The 17,945-nt window shown below is 38.1% G+C and overlaps 1 protein-coding gene across 2 annotated transcripts in view; it reads left to right on the top strand.

Annotated features, from left to right (window-relative positions):
- Positions 1-17,945, top strand: part of slx4ip (SLX4 interacting protein) — a 57,733-nt gene that overhangs the window by 25,840 nt on the left and 13,948 nt on the right. For both annotated transcript variants that reach the window (XM_067385378.1, XM_067385377.1), the window contains exons 5-6: positions 10,694-10,771; positions 11,920-12,008. In XM_067385378.1, coding sequence (XP_067241479.1) covers positions 10,694-10,771; positions 11,920-12,008 — 167 coding nt within the window. The remainder of the gene's footprint in view (positions 1-10,693; positions 10,772-11,919; positions 12,009-17,945) is intronic.

Raw genomic sequence — 17,945 nt, 5'->3', positions numbered from 1 at the left:
AAAGGTAGATCATTTCTTTTACAGAAATCGCTTTTTAAGGACTATAACAAACAGCTGGTAGGGACTACAACGAGCTTCTTCCTGGGTTGGAGTGTTGTTACCATGCCGTCATTTTATGCTGGACTTCTTCACAAACCAGGGTCAATTTAATGCTGGATTTGCACAAAAGAATAAAATGATGGCACATACAAGTTAATGAGTTGAATCAACTCCACAACAACTACATACATTTATCCACTAACCATACAGAAACATCCATTTGCATTCTAAAAGTTGTGACATCTTCCTGAGTCACTCCATCAGACAATCATTTTGGCTGCATGAGATTCTCCAGCTTTGCTGTTGATGAGCAAATGAAGTGTGAGCGGTTAAAGCTCTGCCTTCTTTTGGAAAGAATCTGGGAGCAGAAGCTCATTTGCATTTAAAGGGACACGTGCAAAAATGGTGTGTTTTTGCTCACACCCAAATAGGGGAAAATTTGACGAGCTATAATAAATGATCTGTGAGGTATTTTGAGCTGAAACTTCACAGACACAATCTGGGGACACCAGAGACTTATATTACATCTTGTAAAAGGGGCATTATAGGTCCCCTCAAAAATGACTCTATATAGATGTAACAGTTCAAAGGTTTGTGGTCAGTAAGATTTTTTTATTCTAGTCTGTTCTATATAAAATCTCACTTGCTGTTTGACTTTCTCTCTATCTGTGCCCCCTCTTCAACAGTTTGCAATAAGAGCGTTCTGTTTCTGCCCACGTGCCCCGTAGCCTTTAAATATAAAGCATGTGGTGGCATTAGCAGCAGTTACCTGCCCTGGAACATGTGAGAGGGACTAGGCAGGATTACCAGCATGGGAAATGGAGACCTGGGAGCAGGAGCTGTCGAAATTCCTTGGGCTCTTTTGACTGCCTGTCAGTCTGTCTGTCTCCTTGTTCTAGAATTAGCCCTTGATGCTTTGTCATGTTGCAGTTGCTGTGCAAATCCACCTCCTAAGTCCCACGTCTCACTGTACAGAAAAGCCCCTGGACAGCCGGACTCTTTCCGCAGACCTTTCTCCCACGCTTTCACACACAAACTCTCAAATACACAAATCTACACAGCTTTAACACGCCCGCCTTTGGCCTGAAACTGATGTTTATACATTCAGTATGACTCGATCTCACCACACACACCCCTGTCTTTCGTCCGGGGTCAGCGGTGTTTCTCTGGTGCTGTCCCACCACAGGGCTCTGTATGTAATTAGGGATTGGGGAAGGAGAGCTTGATCAGTATGGGATTCATGGGACTGTTTCTCGACCACAATCTGGTCAGGCAGACTCACACACACATACAGACACAGCCTCCATGAACCCCAGGCTATACATGCCGCCTGACCAAACTTCACTTCAGGAATTACTAAATTGTTTTAGAGGATCACCCTGCTTTTCCCCTCAACGTTTTCAATTCAAGCTCCAAGAGCAGATCAAATAGCAGGTCATGTGCTCAGGGTTAATGGTGCCTTTCTCCGTTGAATCTATCATTATTTTTTGGCCATTATTATAATTGAGTACATATTTGTCTGGTAAAGGAAGTTTGATTGTTCTTCCACTGTAAATGGCATTTCATATTTCGTCATTAAGAACTTGCAGGCATCAGTGCGCTGTCCAGGTGAGTCAGTTTTAATGCACACAAATTCATAATCGCACAAGCGGGATAGATTTAGTAGGAGAGAGAGATGAGGAGGTCTGGATTCAATGACAGGCCTTAGCTCAGGTTCAAAACCTTAAGCGCTGCAGAACAGCACATAAGTCAAGTTTTCAGAAGCCTTCCCCACATCGTTAATCTGCTGGAATCAAACAGGAGGAATGTGTTTCCCTGCCCTCATTCACACCACTTTTCCCTGTTTGCCCTTAAGGGTCCCAGATTCCTGTATTTACTGTACCATACCTGCATATAATTTAAGTATTTGTGGATAGTTTGTACCAAAATAAGCATATACTGTGTAAGTTGCACTTAAAAAATTGGTTACAAAACCATAATTCAGTCTAATTGCTCTCTGTTCGGACAGGAATAGTTTTCCCTGAGAAGGTCAGGTAATTTCGTCTGAATATGGAATCAATTCAATGGAAAGGATTCCGGAAGAGAAGACAATGCTGAATAAAGTCATAGTTTTTGTTATTTTTGGACCAAAATGATTTGTTGATGCTTCAACAAATTCTAACTGACCCTCTGATTCACATGGACCACTTTGATGATGTTTTTATTACCTTTCTGGACATGGACAGTCTACCTTACATACATTTTCAATGGAGGGACAGAAAGCTCTCGGACTAAATCTAAAATATCTTAAACTGTGTTCCGAAAAGATGAACGGAGGTCTTATGGGTTTGGAACGACATGAGGGTGAGTTATTAATAACATAATTTTCATTTTTGGGTGAACTAACCCTTTAAGCCTCCATTACTAGTTCTGAAATGATGTTTTGGAATTAGCAACGGAGGCTTGAGATGAGATGCCCAAGAAATTAGTCCCACACACAAGAGTGTTTTAAGGACAAAATCTTGACAAATGTCTTGAAATAAATGTCTTGACTCTGGACTGTTGAATTATTAGAAAATAATGCACGCTTCGCGCCGTGGCCGCATTACCACCTCGGTGTCCATTATTTCCTAATAATTAAATGGCCCTTCGTCAATTATTCCTTACACGTTTCATACTGTATATGCACTACTATCCAAACATTTGGGGTCAGTAACATTTCTTTTTTGAAAGAAATTAGTACTTTTATTCAGCAAGGATGCATTCAATTAATAAAATGTGACAGTAAATACATTTTATAATGTTATAAAAGATTTCAATTTCAAATAAATGGTGTTCTTTTGAAAGAATCATGATTTCCTTAAAAATATTAAGTGGCACAACTGTTTTCAACATTGATAATAAGATATGTTACTTGATCATAAATCAGCATATTGGAATGATTTCTGAAGGATCATGTGACACTGAAGACTGGAATAATGCCATCACAGATAAAAATTACATTTACATGAATCAGATATAAAACAGTCATTGTATTTTTGATTGGGTAAATGAAGCCTTGGTGAGCATAAGAGACATGTCAGGCAAAAGTTTATCTTACAGAGACATTGTAGTATTTAAAATTTCGTTCAAGAATTCCGTGTTGGTGTTAAATCATTTGATGTTCTCACCCGTTTTCATAGCCATGCTGATGTCATAAACGTTTATAGTGCAGGTGTAGGCAATTTGTTAAGCGTTGCGTTAGGAGCTCTAATTAAAGGGAACATCTGCTGGAACAAGAGGTGGGATGTTCTCTATGAATGTGACTGATCACAGTCTTGTTCCTTGTGCTGTGTCATGTTAAAGTTTATTGTAAGTTTTTGGTCAATAAATGTCACCATGTTAGGTTTTGGTCTTGGTTTTGATTATTTTGTAAGGACTGTAGAAGGAGGTTTCTGAAGGCGCTCCATTTACTTATCTTTACAGTTTTCCTTTTGATCATGTGTTGCATCCTCCTGTTGGGCCACATTGCAGCATTTCATAACCATGCTGAAGGGTCACCCAAATGTTAAATTGAACACTCATGTGCAAATATTGTTTCAGGTGGACGTTGAACAGAGTGATAAGACACACCAACCGCTCGGCACAGGCTACAGTTACGCAGCCGGTTGTGATGTGCTTCCAGGAAAACCCCGCTCGGCCCTTCCATGTGGCGACCCCCTTGAAACACTCACACACATACGCACAATCACCCGGGAGCCCCACCCTGACCCAGTAAGAGCGGGGGACAAGATCTTGGAGGGTGATCATTCACATCAAAGTGAGGAGTGAGAGAAAATATTTCTACAAATTCCAACTCTGTCACCTAGACACCCGCTCTCCACCCGCCATACCCGGTTTTCACGTCTGTGAGATTACTTCGGTATCGTCTGTTGCACACAGTAGCTGAATGCACAGATATCATGGATCGTACCCGGTTTTACCACCAGAAATCGTATCTGATGTTGTCTGTTTTTAGAGCTTGATGTGTTTAGATTGTACAACCTCTTTGGCTTGTCAAGATCTAGACTGCGGTGCTGAGAGATGATTATTATTCTTTCGCATGTTGAGCTGTCTGTGCTCTCCATTTGTTTAGAGCTGATGAGATTTTTATAGCTCATGTTCTTCTTTGAACTCTGAATCAATGGAAAGAATGGCTCTAGTTGGAGACAAGGGATCACTCACCCTGCTTTTCCATTTTATTTCACATTCCTCTTAACATTCTTCTGGTTTGTTGACTTTTTGTTCTCTCTATTGTTTTCCCAGGAAGTGGTAAAAGCTCCAGGAGGGGTCGTGTATGCGTGTTTACTGATGTACTGTATATATTTCTGCCTTGGCTTAGTGTCAGCAAAGCCTTGCATGTATGTTGTGATTGTTGGAACACTTTTCCTCTGAGGGCATCTCAATCGTCTTCTCACATCACATGCTACTTGCATGCAACATTTTCAATTACAAAAAGAACATTTGTTTTTAATGTAAGTCTATAAGCAAATTTGGCTGGAAAATAATGAAATATGATGTAAAACATTATCAGGTGGCAATTAGTTTTTAACACAGTCTTACTGATGCATCCAAAAATATATATATATTTTTTTGAAAATTCAACACAACCTCACCCAGCTAGATAAAATAATCTTGTTGACAAATCAGTGGAATTTGCAACAATAATGTAGAGAAATCCAAATATTTAAGTTTGAAAGGCATACAAATAGTTGTAGCCTACAGTTCTGTCTACTGGACTTAATCTCTCTCATGCTGAAATGAACACATTTCAGTGTTTAATTTTGGGGGCACATTTGTTTACTTTTACATGATAAGCAATCGTGATAAAGTGTTGAGTCGCCACTTGTAAAATCTGGGTCCTGAATCAAAAACAGTTGAGAACCATTGCTGTAAACATCGGTCTTTATCTAGATAACTCCAGTATTTTCGTTTCTTATAGACGGGGTGCTTTAGAAGAGCTTAAACTGCAAAAAGACCCTGATATTCACATTTAGCAAGAATTAGAGCTGCAAGAGCTTTTTTTTTTTTTTTTTTTTTTTAAATCAACCAACAGCTGATTTCTCAAAACAAGCCTTTTTGTGGTTTTACTCTAGAGCAGAATCCTCTGTCGGCCTTGTCTTGGGAATTGCCTCTTTGAAGTGAAGGAAAAGAGGAAACATAAATGCTATTAAACTTTTTTTTTTTTTTTTTTTTTTGGTAAGGAGGCAGGAGGATGGGTCAATCTAAGTTGGGATGGACATGAATGAAATAGACTTGACTGAAGTTTTTGAAGCACACAAGAAAGATGCCCATTTCTTTATCTCCTGAAGTATGCAGATTATCAATCCGTTGTTTGTTCTATCCATCCACACCAGAGTTAAAAAGGGAAAGAACATGCCCTAGGCTCTTGATGCTTAGCAGAGAGACTTATGTTATGAGTGAAGAGTTTTATTTTCCCATAACTCTCCCAAGCTTTCGGGGCGGCTCGTTGCATACTTGAATGATTAGGAGCAGGAAAGATAAGACGTTGATACTGTCCATGCACACTTTATTTCACCCTCATTGAATTTGGTAGGGTTCCATGTGCCATCTTGATCTCTCTACCGGTGTTGCCTTTCTCCCTTAAGCACTTTAAGGTCAAAACCATCTCAAAAGCATATAAATCTGATATTGAAATCCTCCTCGGTTAATTCTTTGTGATGGAGAGGAACACCCGAGGGAGCATCTGATTCATATTATTAGTCATATTAACCTGCAATGCTTAGATGAACAGTTCTGTGATGGTAGGTGTTGTTGTTCCCACTAGTCTTGTATCACTTCCCTTAAGCAAATTAAAAAAAAAAAAAAAAACTAAAGAGCACCAATCGCCTGGAACCTTGACATGTATATCAACTTTAGGAGCCAGTTTGGCAGGCTCACCGGGGTTTCACACAAGATGCTTACCATGGCCTATTATTCTCGGAGGTGGGATAAACTAACATTTATGATAATTAGTTTGTATCTTGGATACAGTGACTTGAGTTTGGGGTTTAATAGGGTTTAAATTCTCTGTTTGTTGTTTTTGTCAGTGTTTATGATCATATTTGAGCTTTGAATGGAAGTTATTTCAAAGCAAGTATGTGCAGGAAGTTTGATGCTGAGCCCTAATTTACCTTCTTTCTTTACTGTGACAGATTGTACCTTTGTTTTTACAGTGCAGTTAGTTTTGCCAATGGAGGAAAAAGGTATTGTAAATAATTCAAACAATGAGAGGAGCTGCTGTTAAGCAGTACTTGTGAAGTGGAAGAAAGTAAGCGGTAGATCCATCAATCACATACTGGGAGTGCTGATGACAGTTTTGTGGCTGGCAGACACTGTAATTGCATATCATTACCTGGAGAAGCACATCAAGCTCCCGTTTGAGGACCTAGCTAGCTGTTACTGGGGCCTGCAATGACATCAGCTGGTCTTCTCGAATGCATTTTTGCTTATTTGACACATCTAACACGCACTCTGACGATAGACAAATATTCTCGATGTGAGGCTGTTTTAGAGTGCACACATTGAGTTTGTTTTTCTGTATGTTTTCTATGATCTGAACCGATATGCTTAAGCACTTGGGGGTCATAAGATAGTTGTCCGATCCATTTTGTGTGTATTTTATGGTCCTGTGGCAGCCTAGGGCAGTCTCTCACAGACAGGCGGAGAGGCTGAGGGGTCTATTCAGGGCACAGAGTGAGAGCTGATGGATTCCCATGCCTGTTTTCTTGTTTACAGCTGCACCAGCAGATAGCTAGCGTGTTCACCAGGCCCCCTCTCGCTGACAAATTCCTCCCAGATTAAGCAACAGTGCTCTGCCTTCGCGTCTAGTGGATCTTGCATTCCTTGGACAATGACAAACAGACCTAGGCTGGATTCTTCCTTTGCCCACTGTCTCTTAAATTAAAACAGAATGGTTGTGTCATTGCTCCAACACTAGGAGGTTTGAATGACATGGCATGGTAATAGTGAGTGGGTATGGTTGCTCTGGCAACTGTAAAAGTGAATGAACACATAACGTTGACATCACTAAATGCTTCATATAATGAAGGTTCAAGTTAAAAATGAAAAAGTGTCTCACTTAATTTGATTTTGATTTTCTTGGTCCAAACCATAGATAATGAAAAAAGTGCAGTGTATATAATAGAATAAATAGAAATATGTAAATTAATTAAATAAAATGTAAATTAATTTATTACACATGCAATATATATATTTATTTATACAACAGTTCTTTCTGGTTCTCGAATCTGATTGGCTGAGAGGTCTTTCCAGCCATTCGCCACAGGAACCGTTTCACTGTTTGAATCACTCCGCTGTCAGCATTCTCACAGTGAGTGTCATGGCGGACGAGCAAACCCACCATTTTTATAGATACTATTGTTATTTTGTAATGGAATGTAGATTTAAGAATTTTTTAGGTGAGAATATAGTTGTTTAGACCTCAGATATGCGATTTATATGTAAACATAGCGCCTATTTGAAAATTTATTTAGATGCTTTGCTTTCAGAGATGCAAGCTCCAGGCCGTCAGCGACCATTCAGCACTCATGTACCCGCAGAAAACAGTGTCATCTTGGCCAGTGCTTCAGGAATTTGCTACTGGCTCTTATGTAGATAGTGGTTAAACATGAGGTATAATTAGTTTCAGGTATATCGAATGGCCAATCTTTGGTCTTATTTATCTATTACTTGTTCGAGAGCTAATAGATTTGGCTTAAAGGTGCTAAAGAGGATGTTTTGTTTTATACATTTTTGCAGTATTACTTGAAACTGTCTTTACTAACTGATAAAAGACTATTTATTAGGTGCATTAAAAGGAAAAATATTAATATACATCATCTGTGCACGAGGTAGGGCCTTAAAAACATCAGCCAATCGTTTACGCGATCATCGCATAAACAATTGGCCCTCTGGCTTGTCAGTCACTGCCGTGATGTTCCTTGTTAGAGACGTGCATGGATTGGCCCTCTGGCTTGACAATCACTGCCGTGACATTCCTTGTGAGAGACGTACGCGGATAGGCCCTCTGGCTTGTCAATCACTGCCATGACGTTCCTTGTGAGAGACGAGCGCAGCTGCGCGCTCCAGTAACTTTCCACACTCCACAGGCGCTGCATGCAATGTTTTTGTCAGGAGAGAGGAGTAACAACTGCAGATTATGAGTTACCTGCGGTGAGTCTGACATAACGAATCCACTAACACGACACAGCGAATGCTGGTGGTAAACATTCGTTTTCCAATACTCGTGCACGAGTTTTGGGAGGCGTTCCCTCGAAATGAGCGTTGAAGGAGGGGGGTTGTTCTTACGCATGCGCTCATTTCAAAAACTCAGTAACAGTCTTTGGTTTCTCAGTCGACGAAAAGATCCTCTTTAGCACCTTTGAGGGCTATATTTATTTCCATAACTTTATATTTACATTGAAATTAAATCCTGTACTAACTAGAGCGCTGTTTTTGTACACTTGACTGAACTGTTTGCTTGTTTATTTCCTATATTACTTACACTGTTATAATGGCTATTATTGTTAATTTAAATATTATTGTTCAATAAATAATATTTTATATAAATAATTTTTTTGGTATTGAAAAAGAGTACGTTAGTGATTTTAACTTCAGTAAAAGTTACATTTATACGCCATGAGATGGTGGCAAAGACTGATTTTATGAATGAGACAGTCAGACAGTCAGTCAGTCACAAAGACTTTTATATTGAAATGGACTGAAACAAGCATGTTTTTAATTTAAATATCTTACGAGACACAACTGACAAATGCATTGACTAGCACTGTCATGGGAATGTCTTATATGGTAAAAGGACAAAGACAATTAAAGATATTGCTTTCCTCAGCGGACATTCAAACTGATTTTGTGAATATAAGATTGACCTGAAGAATATCAGCTAGATGCATGTAATACACCGCTCAGGCGATCTCTCTCTATCTCTCTCTCTCTTTTTCTCTCTCTCATAATACTCTACATATTACAGTGCAGCAACTCAACGTTTCTTTGTTACTAGTTCTAAAGTGAAGTTTTAGAATTAGTAACGGAAGCTTGTGCTCAACTGTTAAACTGTCAACTTGAGATTTGAATACGTGGCGTTCCTCATGAATAGTTCCTCACAAAAGAGGGTTTTTAAAGACACTCTGTTGTTGTTCTTATTTATTTACACATTTGTGCTGTCGAACCTATGGCTGAATCACAGCCATGCTGATATACAGCCATATCACATGGCTACTCGTGTGATATTGCTTATATATAATATGATATAATATAACATGATTCGGACTGAGCAAATCAAGTATTTATTTTTTTTAAATAAAATAATTTAAATTTATTATTTAATTTCTATGTATGTTATTATATTCTTATTATTACATATACAAATTGCTTAATATAGTGTATAATATTCTCAGATTAAAAACTGCTTTCAGACCAGTTGAATGACCTCAAACTAAACTTAAGCTCACAACAGAAGGTCTACAATGAAAATGTCCTTTTTTCGAAAGAGTGTTTGAGCTTTGGATAGATTTCTTGGTAATATCCAGAATGCTTGTTCAGTTCTGATTCTTTTTGATGGATGTCGATCGTGAATGAGTCACAAACTAATCTTCAATTTATTAATTTCATCAGTTTGATTGGCCTTTGTATACACACTATTTATTCACTTCTTCCTTTGTGTGAACATAATTGTGCAAAATTTTATAATAAATCTTCATTTATTCACCTGTCATCTTACGGTTACAAAACTGCTGACAGAATGACCAGGTCTTATATCTTAATGAAGAGGTTTATTTTTTGACAATTACCTGCTGACTGCATTATCCCACTTTAAATAATTTATTATGTGAGAAAAATGAGATTGCTGAATGTTTCACGAGCTTTTACAGTCTATGGTCACAAGAGGCACAACACTAGCACAGTGTTATTTATCCACTATAGAGTATAGCAGTTATGCTAAAATATTTGACCTCAGAATGCAGAAATCGACCAATCACTATTGAGTATTTCAGAGAGCCGTGTAAGAATAATAAATAACAGTCTTCAGTGCTAATTTTCAGCCACTCAGCCAGTGTTTAGAGATTTTTGCAATCTAAAATACAGGTTATGCAGGCAAAGTGGCACATTATATGCTGTTCTCAAAGGAATGAAGGATGAATTCATAAAACTCTCTTACCAGTAGAGGCTGTAAATAGTTTCAGCGTTCAGTCAGTCTTGTTACAGTGGACTTCAAAGGCCAAGAAGCCCCTGGCACTGCTTACGTTCATGCCTGAACTATGATGAGGCTTCTTTCTCATTTGCTTAAACGCTTTGGTATTTTTCAGACATTAAACAGCCTATGAACAGTGTCATATTTGGCAGACATTGGCAGCCTTTGTTCTGGCCTTTTGTATGGCCACATATAATTGATAACGTCCATGTTCAGTAGATGTGTCACAGACTATTAATGAAGTGCTGATTTGCATTTAAAATTATTTTCCATAGAAAATGTTTCCTCCTTCGTAAACGTGTATTTGTTTAAACAAACAGGCAGTCCCAAATCTGATTGTTTCATAATTAGTTTAATGTGTCAAGCCCACGCTGTTTCAATATTACCTGTTCTAAATGTGTTTTGGCTTGTAACAAATTTGACCATAAAATGTATTTGCTTCTGCAGGTGGGAATGTTCGTCTGGCGGTGCACTTCATGAAACGACACGTCAACTTGAGATGCATTGTCAGGCAGCACTACAGAGGTAGTTAATTTCCTCTCCTCCTAGACTAAAGGAAAATGATTTGAGTTTTTTTTCCACATTAAGTTTCCTCATGAAACAGATGATTGTATCAGAAGCACCTGTGTTGTTATTAGTTCGTACAGCTGTCAGGCTCAGTCGGAGGTCACTGTCCGGATCATTTTTATTTTGGAAAAAGACGACTGAAATATGTTCACTTACTTGGCAACTCAGAACATGATTCAAAGTACGTTTTGTGCTGAACTTGTGGTTTCAAGTCAAATTTATACAGATCTAAGAGAAACTTCTTTGTAGAAACCACCCATTATATTTGGCTAGACGGGAAGAGATGAATGCACTCCATCCTAATAGGGGCAGAGCTCAAATATTTGAGACTAAAACCAAGTCCAACCGAGCCAGGCTTGACAGCAGCTCACGGGGAAAATGTGGTTTGCTTATCATAGTAAACAAGTTCTGACTAATGTTTCACTGTATCTTTAGAGGTATGTCAGACTCTGTGAAGGAAATTACAAACATCATTGTACATGATTTATGTTTAACACGACTCAAAGAAATACAAACAAAGTAGGAGCGTACAGACTAATAAGGCTGTCCGGTATAGATTATTTTAAGTGATCTAAGAAAAATAACATGAAGAAAAAGTAGCTGACGAACAATTTGCTTGGCCTTCATTTTTCAAGCTAAATTTGGCCAGAATTGAAGGAAATAAACCGGAAAATACATCAAACAATGTGGTTTGTTTTACTTGTATCGAGTTACATATTTGAAACTTTATTGACTGAAGGGCAGTGGGGACATGAAGTCGCCCAGTGTTGACATTCAACTTTATGGCAACTTTGCCATTTCCTTAAAAACAACAAATAAAGCTTTTTCAACAGTATTCAATATTTCCCATGAAGAGGGCATTGAGGTCAGTTTATGCTGCTGAAGCTCCTGTAAATTCATCTTAGTCGCTTAACTCCCTTTTTTTAACTTTTTACTTCAAATGTCTGAGAATTTCTTATAAATATCATGCATATTTTCACCTCTCTTTCCCATTTCACCCTTTGTTTCAAACAGAAACTTTATTGTATATTATATTCTGCTAAATGGTTTCCTCATTACTTTAGCTACAGCTTCATCAGTCTTTTTTTTTTTTTTGACCTTCACAGAGTTGCGTGTGTTTCCCGAGCGTGCTGTAGTGTGTGCCAGTCCTCCAGAGAATTCTGCACTTCCCAATGGAAATCTGAACCTGGATGTGGTAAGAGCTTCTTATGTTATGAAATAATGTTTATAATCAGTGTTTGAGAAGCTACTTTGAACATAGCTTGCCAAGCTATAGTTTACTTAAATGTAGTTAAGCTACAGTAAAGTGAACCTCTTTGAAAAAAGTTGGCTACACTATAAGCTAACAAAACTGTCTAACTATTATTGAAGGGGTAAACTGATTTTATTCTATGGACTGTCTGTGGGCTTGCCTAAGATGGTGACTAGTTATTCTCTAGCTCTTTATATAATATATAAAGAATGTAAGAAAATTAAGTACATGTGTCTTTATTGTATGGTGTTTCCCAATCTTGAACCCATTCTCTGCAAATGCCATTAATTGGATTCTGGACTCATGTAGTTAATTCCTATGTGTTTTGTTCTCCCCTCTCGCTTATTATGGGCGACAAATGAGTAGTTGGAAAGGGCTGATTGTTGAGGCTCTTTACGCTATACTGCTCTCTGAGGTGGACCACTAAATGCCTTTGGCCTAAGACATGGAGCCCTGGCTTCTACACATCAGTGAGTGCAGCATGTAAATATGACCACTGAGTGCATACATTGAAAATTTATATCAGGGGTTTTCAAACATTTTAAAGCCAAGAATCCCCTTTCTAAAATCTAAAGGCACCTGTGTATTTTAAGACCCTTGTGAACTGTGTGAAGAAATATAGCATTTGTGATATTTGATGACATGCTGTTTAAATATTGGTATTTAATTTTGAAAAATCATTAGGGATGCACCGACACTGTTTTTTAAGGACCGAGTAAGAGTACCGATACTTTTTTTCTAGTACTCGCCAATACCGATACCGATACCTATACATTTATTAATTTCTCTCTCTCTCTCTTTTTTTTGTGATGTTGCAGTTTTCCAAGCACAACACAGTGAGTGAACTAATGAATGTAGGACAGCTTCTTTATTATTACTCTAATGAAAAAAGTAATAATTTTTATGTGCTTGTCACAAACTTAAAGAACAAAATTTTACAGTGTCCAATAACCTTCAAAGGGCATAATTACCAATATATATGTTGTTATATAAAAAGAAATTTACAAACAAAATACAAACAATACAAAATACAATACAAACAAAAACTATAGAGATCCAAATTAAATAAACTTGTTTTTCAGATACAGTAGGTTTATTGACCATGTATACATCCATTTAACATATTTTGTTGTTTTATTAACATTAATGACAAATATAGGCTATGGTCCCTTTTGGACCGAATCCCAAATGTTCCCAAAATTTCACCCAAATGTTTATGTCTACTTAAGCCATAACTGACTGTATTTACGTGAGATAATCCGCACGATGGACATTTTGACAACTATGTGTGTATTTGACCACTCAGACGCGAGGAGAACTGATCGTGTACGGTCTGAGAGAACTGGGATCGCGCACAAGAAAGAGAGAGAGTGCACGTGAGAGGCCGCGTTTCTGGTCTGTGTCATTCAGCGCGATTCTGCCCATCCCGCCTTCACTAATCGATAGCGAATTGTGATTGAAAGCATGCAGTTCGCAATGTGTGTGTTGTCATCATTAATTTTGAAGCATTTCCACACCTTTGAGGCTGACATTGTTTCTGCTGCTGCCACCGGTGTCTCTGTGCATGTACAATTCCGTCAGTTACGTCACGTGAGGTATCGGTCTTTGGTATCGGGGGTATTTTTACGAGTACGAGTACAAGTACACAAGCTTAGGATCGGGCCCGATACCGATGCTAGTATCGGTATCGGTGCATCCCAAATAATCATGATTTTTTAAAAATCGAAATCCCGTTATCTTGTTAATTAGGGTTGTCTTATCCAGCACCAGTATCTGGTTGACATCCTAATGTACAGTAGGTGTCGGCATTGCACCTTAACCCGAATTCTGCTCCGGTAAATAACATATCCCAATAACGCTTAACGGTCATGGCAATATTGCAAGAGCACACTGTGAATATAAACAAAACACAATGCCTTTGTCAACTGTGCTTTAGTTAAAATTGTTTAACACAACGAGTGTTTTGTCACTGCTATATTACTCTAGTCAGAATAGTGGATACCAAACATGCGAGATGCCAAAACGTTGCTGTGGCTACCACTGTGTAAATCATTGCAGTTTCAGGAGTGAGTCGTATTCCGTACACACATGGAACAATAATTTAGGGGACTCACTCCCGCATTTAAATGCAGTTATCACTCTTGAAACTTTACAGTGTGTACATGGCCTTGGAGGATGTGGTTCTCTGTGCTTGTATATGCTGCGAGGAAGGGTTAGCAGGAGCTTGTGGTAGTGCTCTTGCTATTTGACAGATTGTAGGAGAGAGGCATCAGGAGAGTGAGTTGGAGTTTCTCTATATTTGAGACAATGTGAGCATTATTGAGCGCTAAACTCTCAGATGTAATTGTTTCATTTCATTTAATAATGCTCAATTGGTACTAAGAGGCCCAAAGTGTGCCAAAAATATCCTCCTCCTCAAAAAACAAACAAACAAACAAAAAAACATAATTACACCACCACCAGAAGCCTTATCCAGTGATACAAGGCAGGACGGACCCGTGCTTTCATGTTGTTTACACCAAATTCTGACCTCACCATCTGAATGTCGCAGCAGAAATGAAGACTCATTAGACCAGGCAATATTTTTCCAATCTTATGCTGTCAAATTTTGGTGAGCCTGTGCAAATTGTAGCCTCAGTTTCCTGTTCTTATCTGCTTTGTAAACCCTAGAGGTGGTTGGGCGTAAAAATCCCAGTGGATCAGCAACTAAGATCAGCCTAATTATACAGGACTTCTTTAAAGGGTATGTTCATGTTCACCCAATTCCATTTAATGGTATAGTTCACCCCAAAATCTAATTTTTTTTTATCATATTCTCACCCTCATGTTGTTCAAAACCTGTATGTCTTTCTTTCTTCTGTGGAACATAGAAGATGTTTTGAAGAATGTTGGTAACCAAACAGTTATGGTTACTCTTGACTTCCATTGCAAATAGTAAAACATTTCTCAAAATATCTTCTTTGATGTCAAACTGAAGAAAGTCATTCATACAGGTTTGGAACAACATGAATAAATGATGATGACCGCATTTTTTTTTTTTTTTAGTGAAATATCCCTTTAATGACCCATTATTCCTTTAAGACCAATTTGTCGAGTGGTCATTAAGTGAATGCACTGATGAGTTGATTGAAAATATGTAGTTTGTACATCCCTAGATGTTATAGACCTTATGTAGCCCCACTCCTTTTCAGCGCTACGCTTATTGTCTTTTGTCTTCCGGTTTGTATTCCACAGCGATCTTACATATTTATGAATGAACTGCTTGTTTTAAAATCTTCTGGGTCTACTGACATTTTTTAAGACATCAGCTTTAAACATTGCAATGCTCACTGCAGCTTTCATTAACTCTACAACAATCAAATCCACTTCACCAGCTATTTATTATTTGACAGCGATGCCATAGAAATGCACAGGGCTACCGCGAAAACGGAAGTTCAAAGACAGTATTATAAAGATTGGTGCATAAGGTCTATAGAGTTATTCATCTTGAAGCTACAGTAGGAAATTTAATCCAGGTTTTGCATTCTGAAGTCATGAGTTGCATCACTGGTACACTATGTATTTTGCCTCGGAAACAAGACCACAGTTTTACTTGGCTCACACACATGCCCTCTTACTCACCCACTTTTATGGCAACAGTTGTGTGCGAGTATAAAGACTTTGATTTGGTTTAACAGGATACTCAGAGGTAGAATCTCTGGAGCCATGAATGTCCAAGTGAAAGAGTCCTTGCTTGGACTTCCTCCTGTGTGTCCAGAGTCCTTATCTGTTTTGTCTTCGCCTCATCAGATCTTCTTCAAATCTTTTCATGTCCACTTCTTCCCTCTGAGACTCTTGGTTGTTTGTACTCCATCTCCCAATAGAATCCTGGGAAATCTGCACATAGCCGCCCACCTTGGGTGGACATCAAGGACGAAGACAGTCTCCCATCTATCCTGCCATTAATGTCGGTACTTTTTCGAGTTGAATCATTTGCCATTGTTTTTCTTTAAGACGTTTTCTTTCAGCCCTTTTTTCCTGCGTTGCTTTGGCTTTCAATGAAAGCAAGAATTGTAATAATTCGAGTGAAGTTATCCAGTTCGACAGTGAAAAGTTCACATTGTGTAACCGCTTTTCCAGTTCATGGAAGCAGGGCCCTTGTTTTTGCATTCCCCTGCTCAGGATGTGGTTCTCTGTGCTTGTATATGCTGCGAGGAAGGGTTAGCAGGAGCTTGCGGTGGTGCTCTTGCTATTTGGCAGATTGGAGGAGAGAGGCATCAGGAGAGTGAGTTGGAGTTTCTCTCATGACAAAACAATTATTTCAGTTGCTCCGCTCTAATTTGTCAATGGGAGCCTTTTCCCACAGTTTCTTTCTCTTTTTTTTGATCGAAGTTAGCCAGGAAAGTTATGAATCTTAATAAGAAATGCAGCTCGGCTGTATGAGTAACATATGATGTAGAATTTCAATTTGAAAATGATAATGGTTGAGTGAATTTGTTCTTCCAGTGTTGTCATATGTTTATGGTGAGTTTCTCTCACCGCAGAGCTTGACAGTGAGAGTCTGAATGACGCCACATGTTTTGAGGCAGTTTGGGAATTTGTCTGTGGTCCTTCCATTTGATTTAGTGCTCAGTTTGCAAAACAAAGTTTATATCAGTTGCTCAGAGCTGCCATAACACCTATCCAGAGGTCTTAAGGTTAGACTCTTAGAATGAGCAGTGATGTAACGTGTGGTTTCTTTCAGCAAGAGAGAGCGTGAAAAATATATATGGCACTATTTGGAAAGTCACCGGTTCAAACCCTGGAAGGGGTGTTTCATGAACTGGAAGGTGACTTGTATCCTCTGTCAAAGCAAGATTAACGGTTCCTTGAGTGATTCACATCCTGTGCTGTGGTCTGATGTGGGTTAAGCGGGAAGGATTCTTCATTGTTGCGTAGCAAAAAAGCGATGCGGGTGCACAGTCAGCATAGCATCGTCATCACAACTGAGACGGCAGACGTATCTTCCTTTTCCTTTTAATGTACAGTCTAAAACACCTTGAGTAGGTGGCAAGCTTAAATTGAGTCTGTATTTGGTCACACATACTGTACACCACTGTTTAAAAAATTGGGTTCTATAAGATTTTTTGAAAGAAGTCTCTTACCCTCACCAAGGCTACATTTATTTGATCAAAAATACAATAAAACAGTAATATTGTGAAACATTTTTTTTTTAAATAACTCTTTAAGATTATGCAAAGCTGAATTTTCAGTCTAATATGTCTGATTTGGTGCTCAAGAAACATTTATTTTTATTATCAATGCTGCTTAATATTTGTATGGAAACTGATCTTTTTTTTTCAAGATTCTTTAATTAATAGAAAGTTCAAAACAGCATTATTTTGAAATAGAAGTCTTTTGTAACATTGTAAATGTCACTTCTGATCAATTTGCTGGATGTATTTTTTTTGTTCAAAAAAACAAAAACAAAAAATCGTTCTAACTTTTGAATCAATCTAAGTTAGGGATGGGAATTGATAGATAATTGAACAGTTTTTCTTAAATTGAAGTACCTTTTGTTACAATAAAACACTTCCAAATGTGTCTTTTGACTATACTCATTTAATAAATACAGTACATTAATTAAAGGGAGAGTACCCAAAAATAAAATGTTGGAATCATTTACTCATCCTCTTGTTGTTCCAAACCTGTGTGGCTTTCTTTCTTCTGTGGAACATGAAGATATTTTGAAAAATGTCTAATCTTTTTTTTTTTTTTTTTTTTTTTAGTTCTGTATTCCAGTGTTGTTTGAACCCCACTGGCTCTAAAATATCTTTTTTTTTTGTGATCCACAGAAGATAGAAAGTTTAGTATTTTGATGGTGCCCCATCTGTACTTCTGGATGTGTGCTGGAAGAACAGT

The sequence above is a fragment of the Chanodichthys erythropterus genome, chromosome 5 (assembly GCF_024489055.1).
Source record: "Chanodichthys erythropterus isolate Z2021 chromosome 5, ASM2448905v1, whole genome shotgun sequence".
Classification (NCBI taxonomy): Eukaryota; Metazoa; Chordata; class Actinopteri; order Cypriniformes; family Xenocyprididae; genus Chanodichthys; species Chanodichthys erythropterus.
Note: the sequence above shows the minus strand (reverse complement) of the source record. Positions and strands in the feature narration are given on the sequence as shown.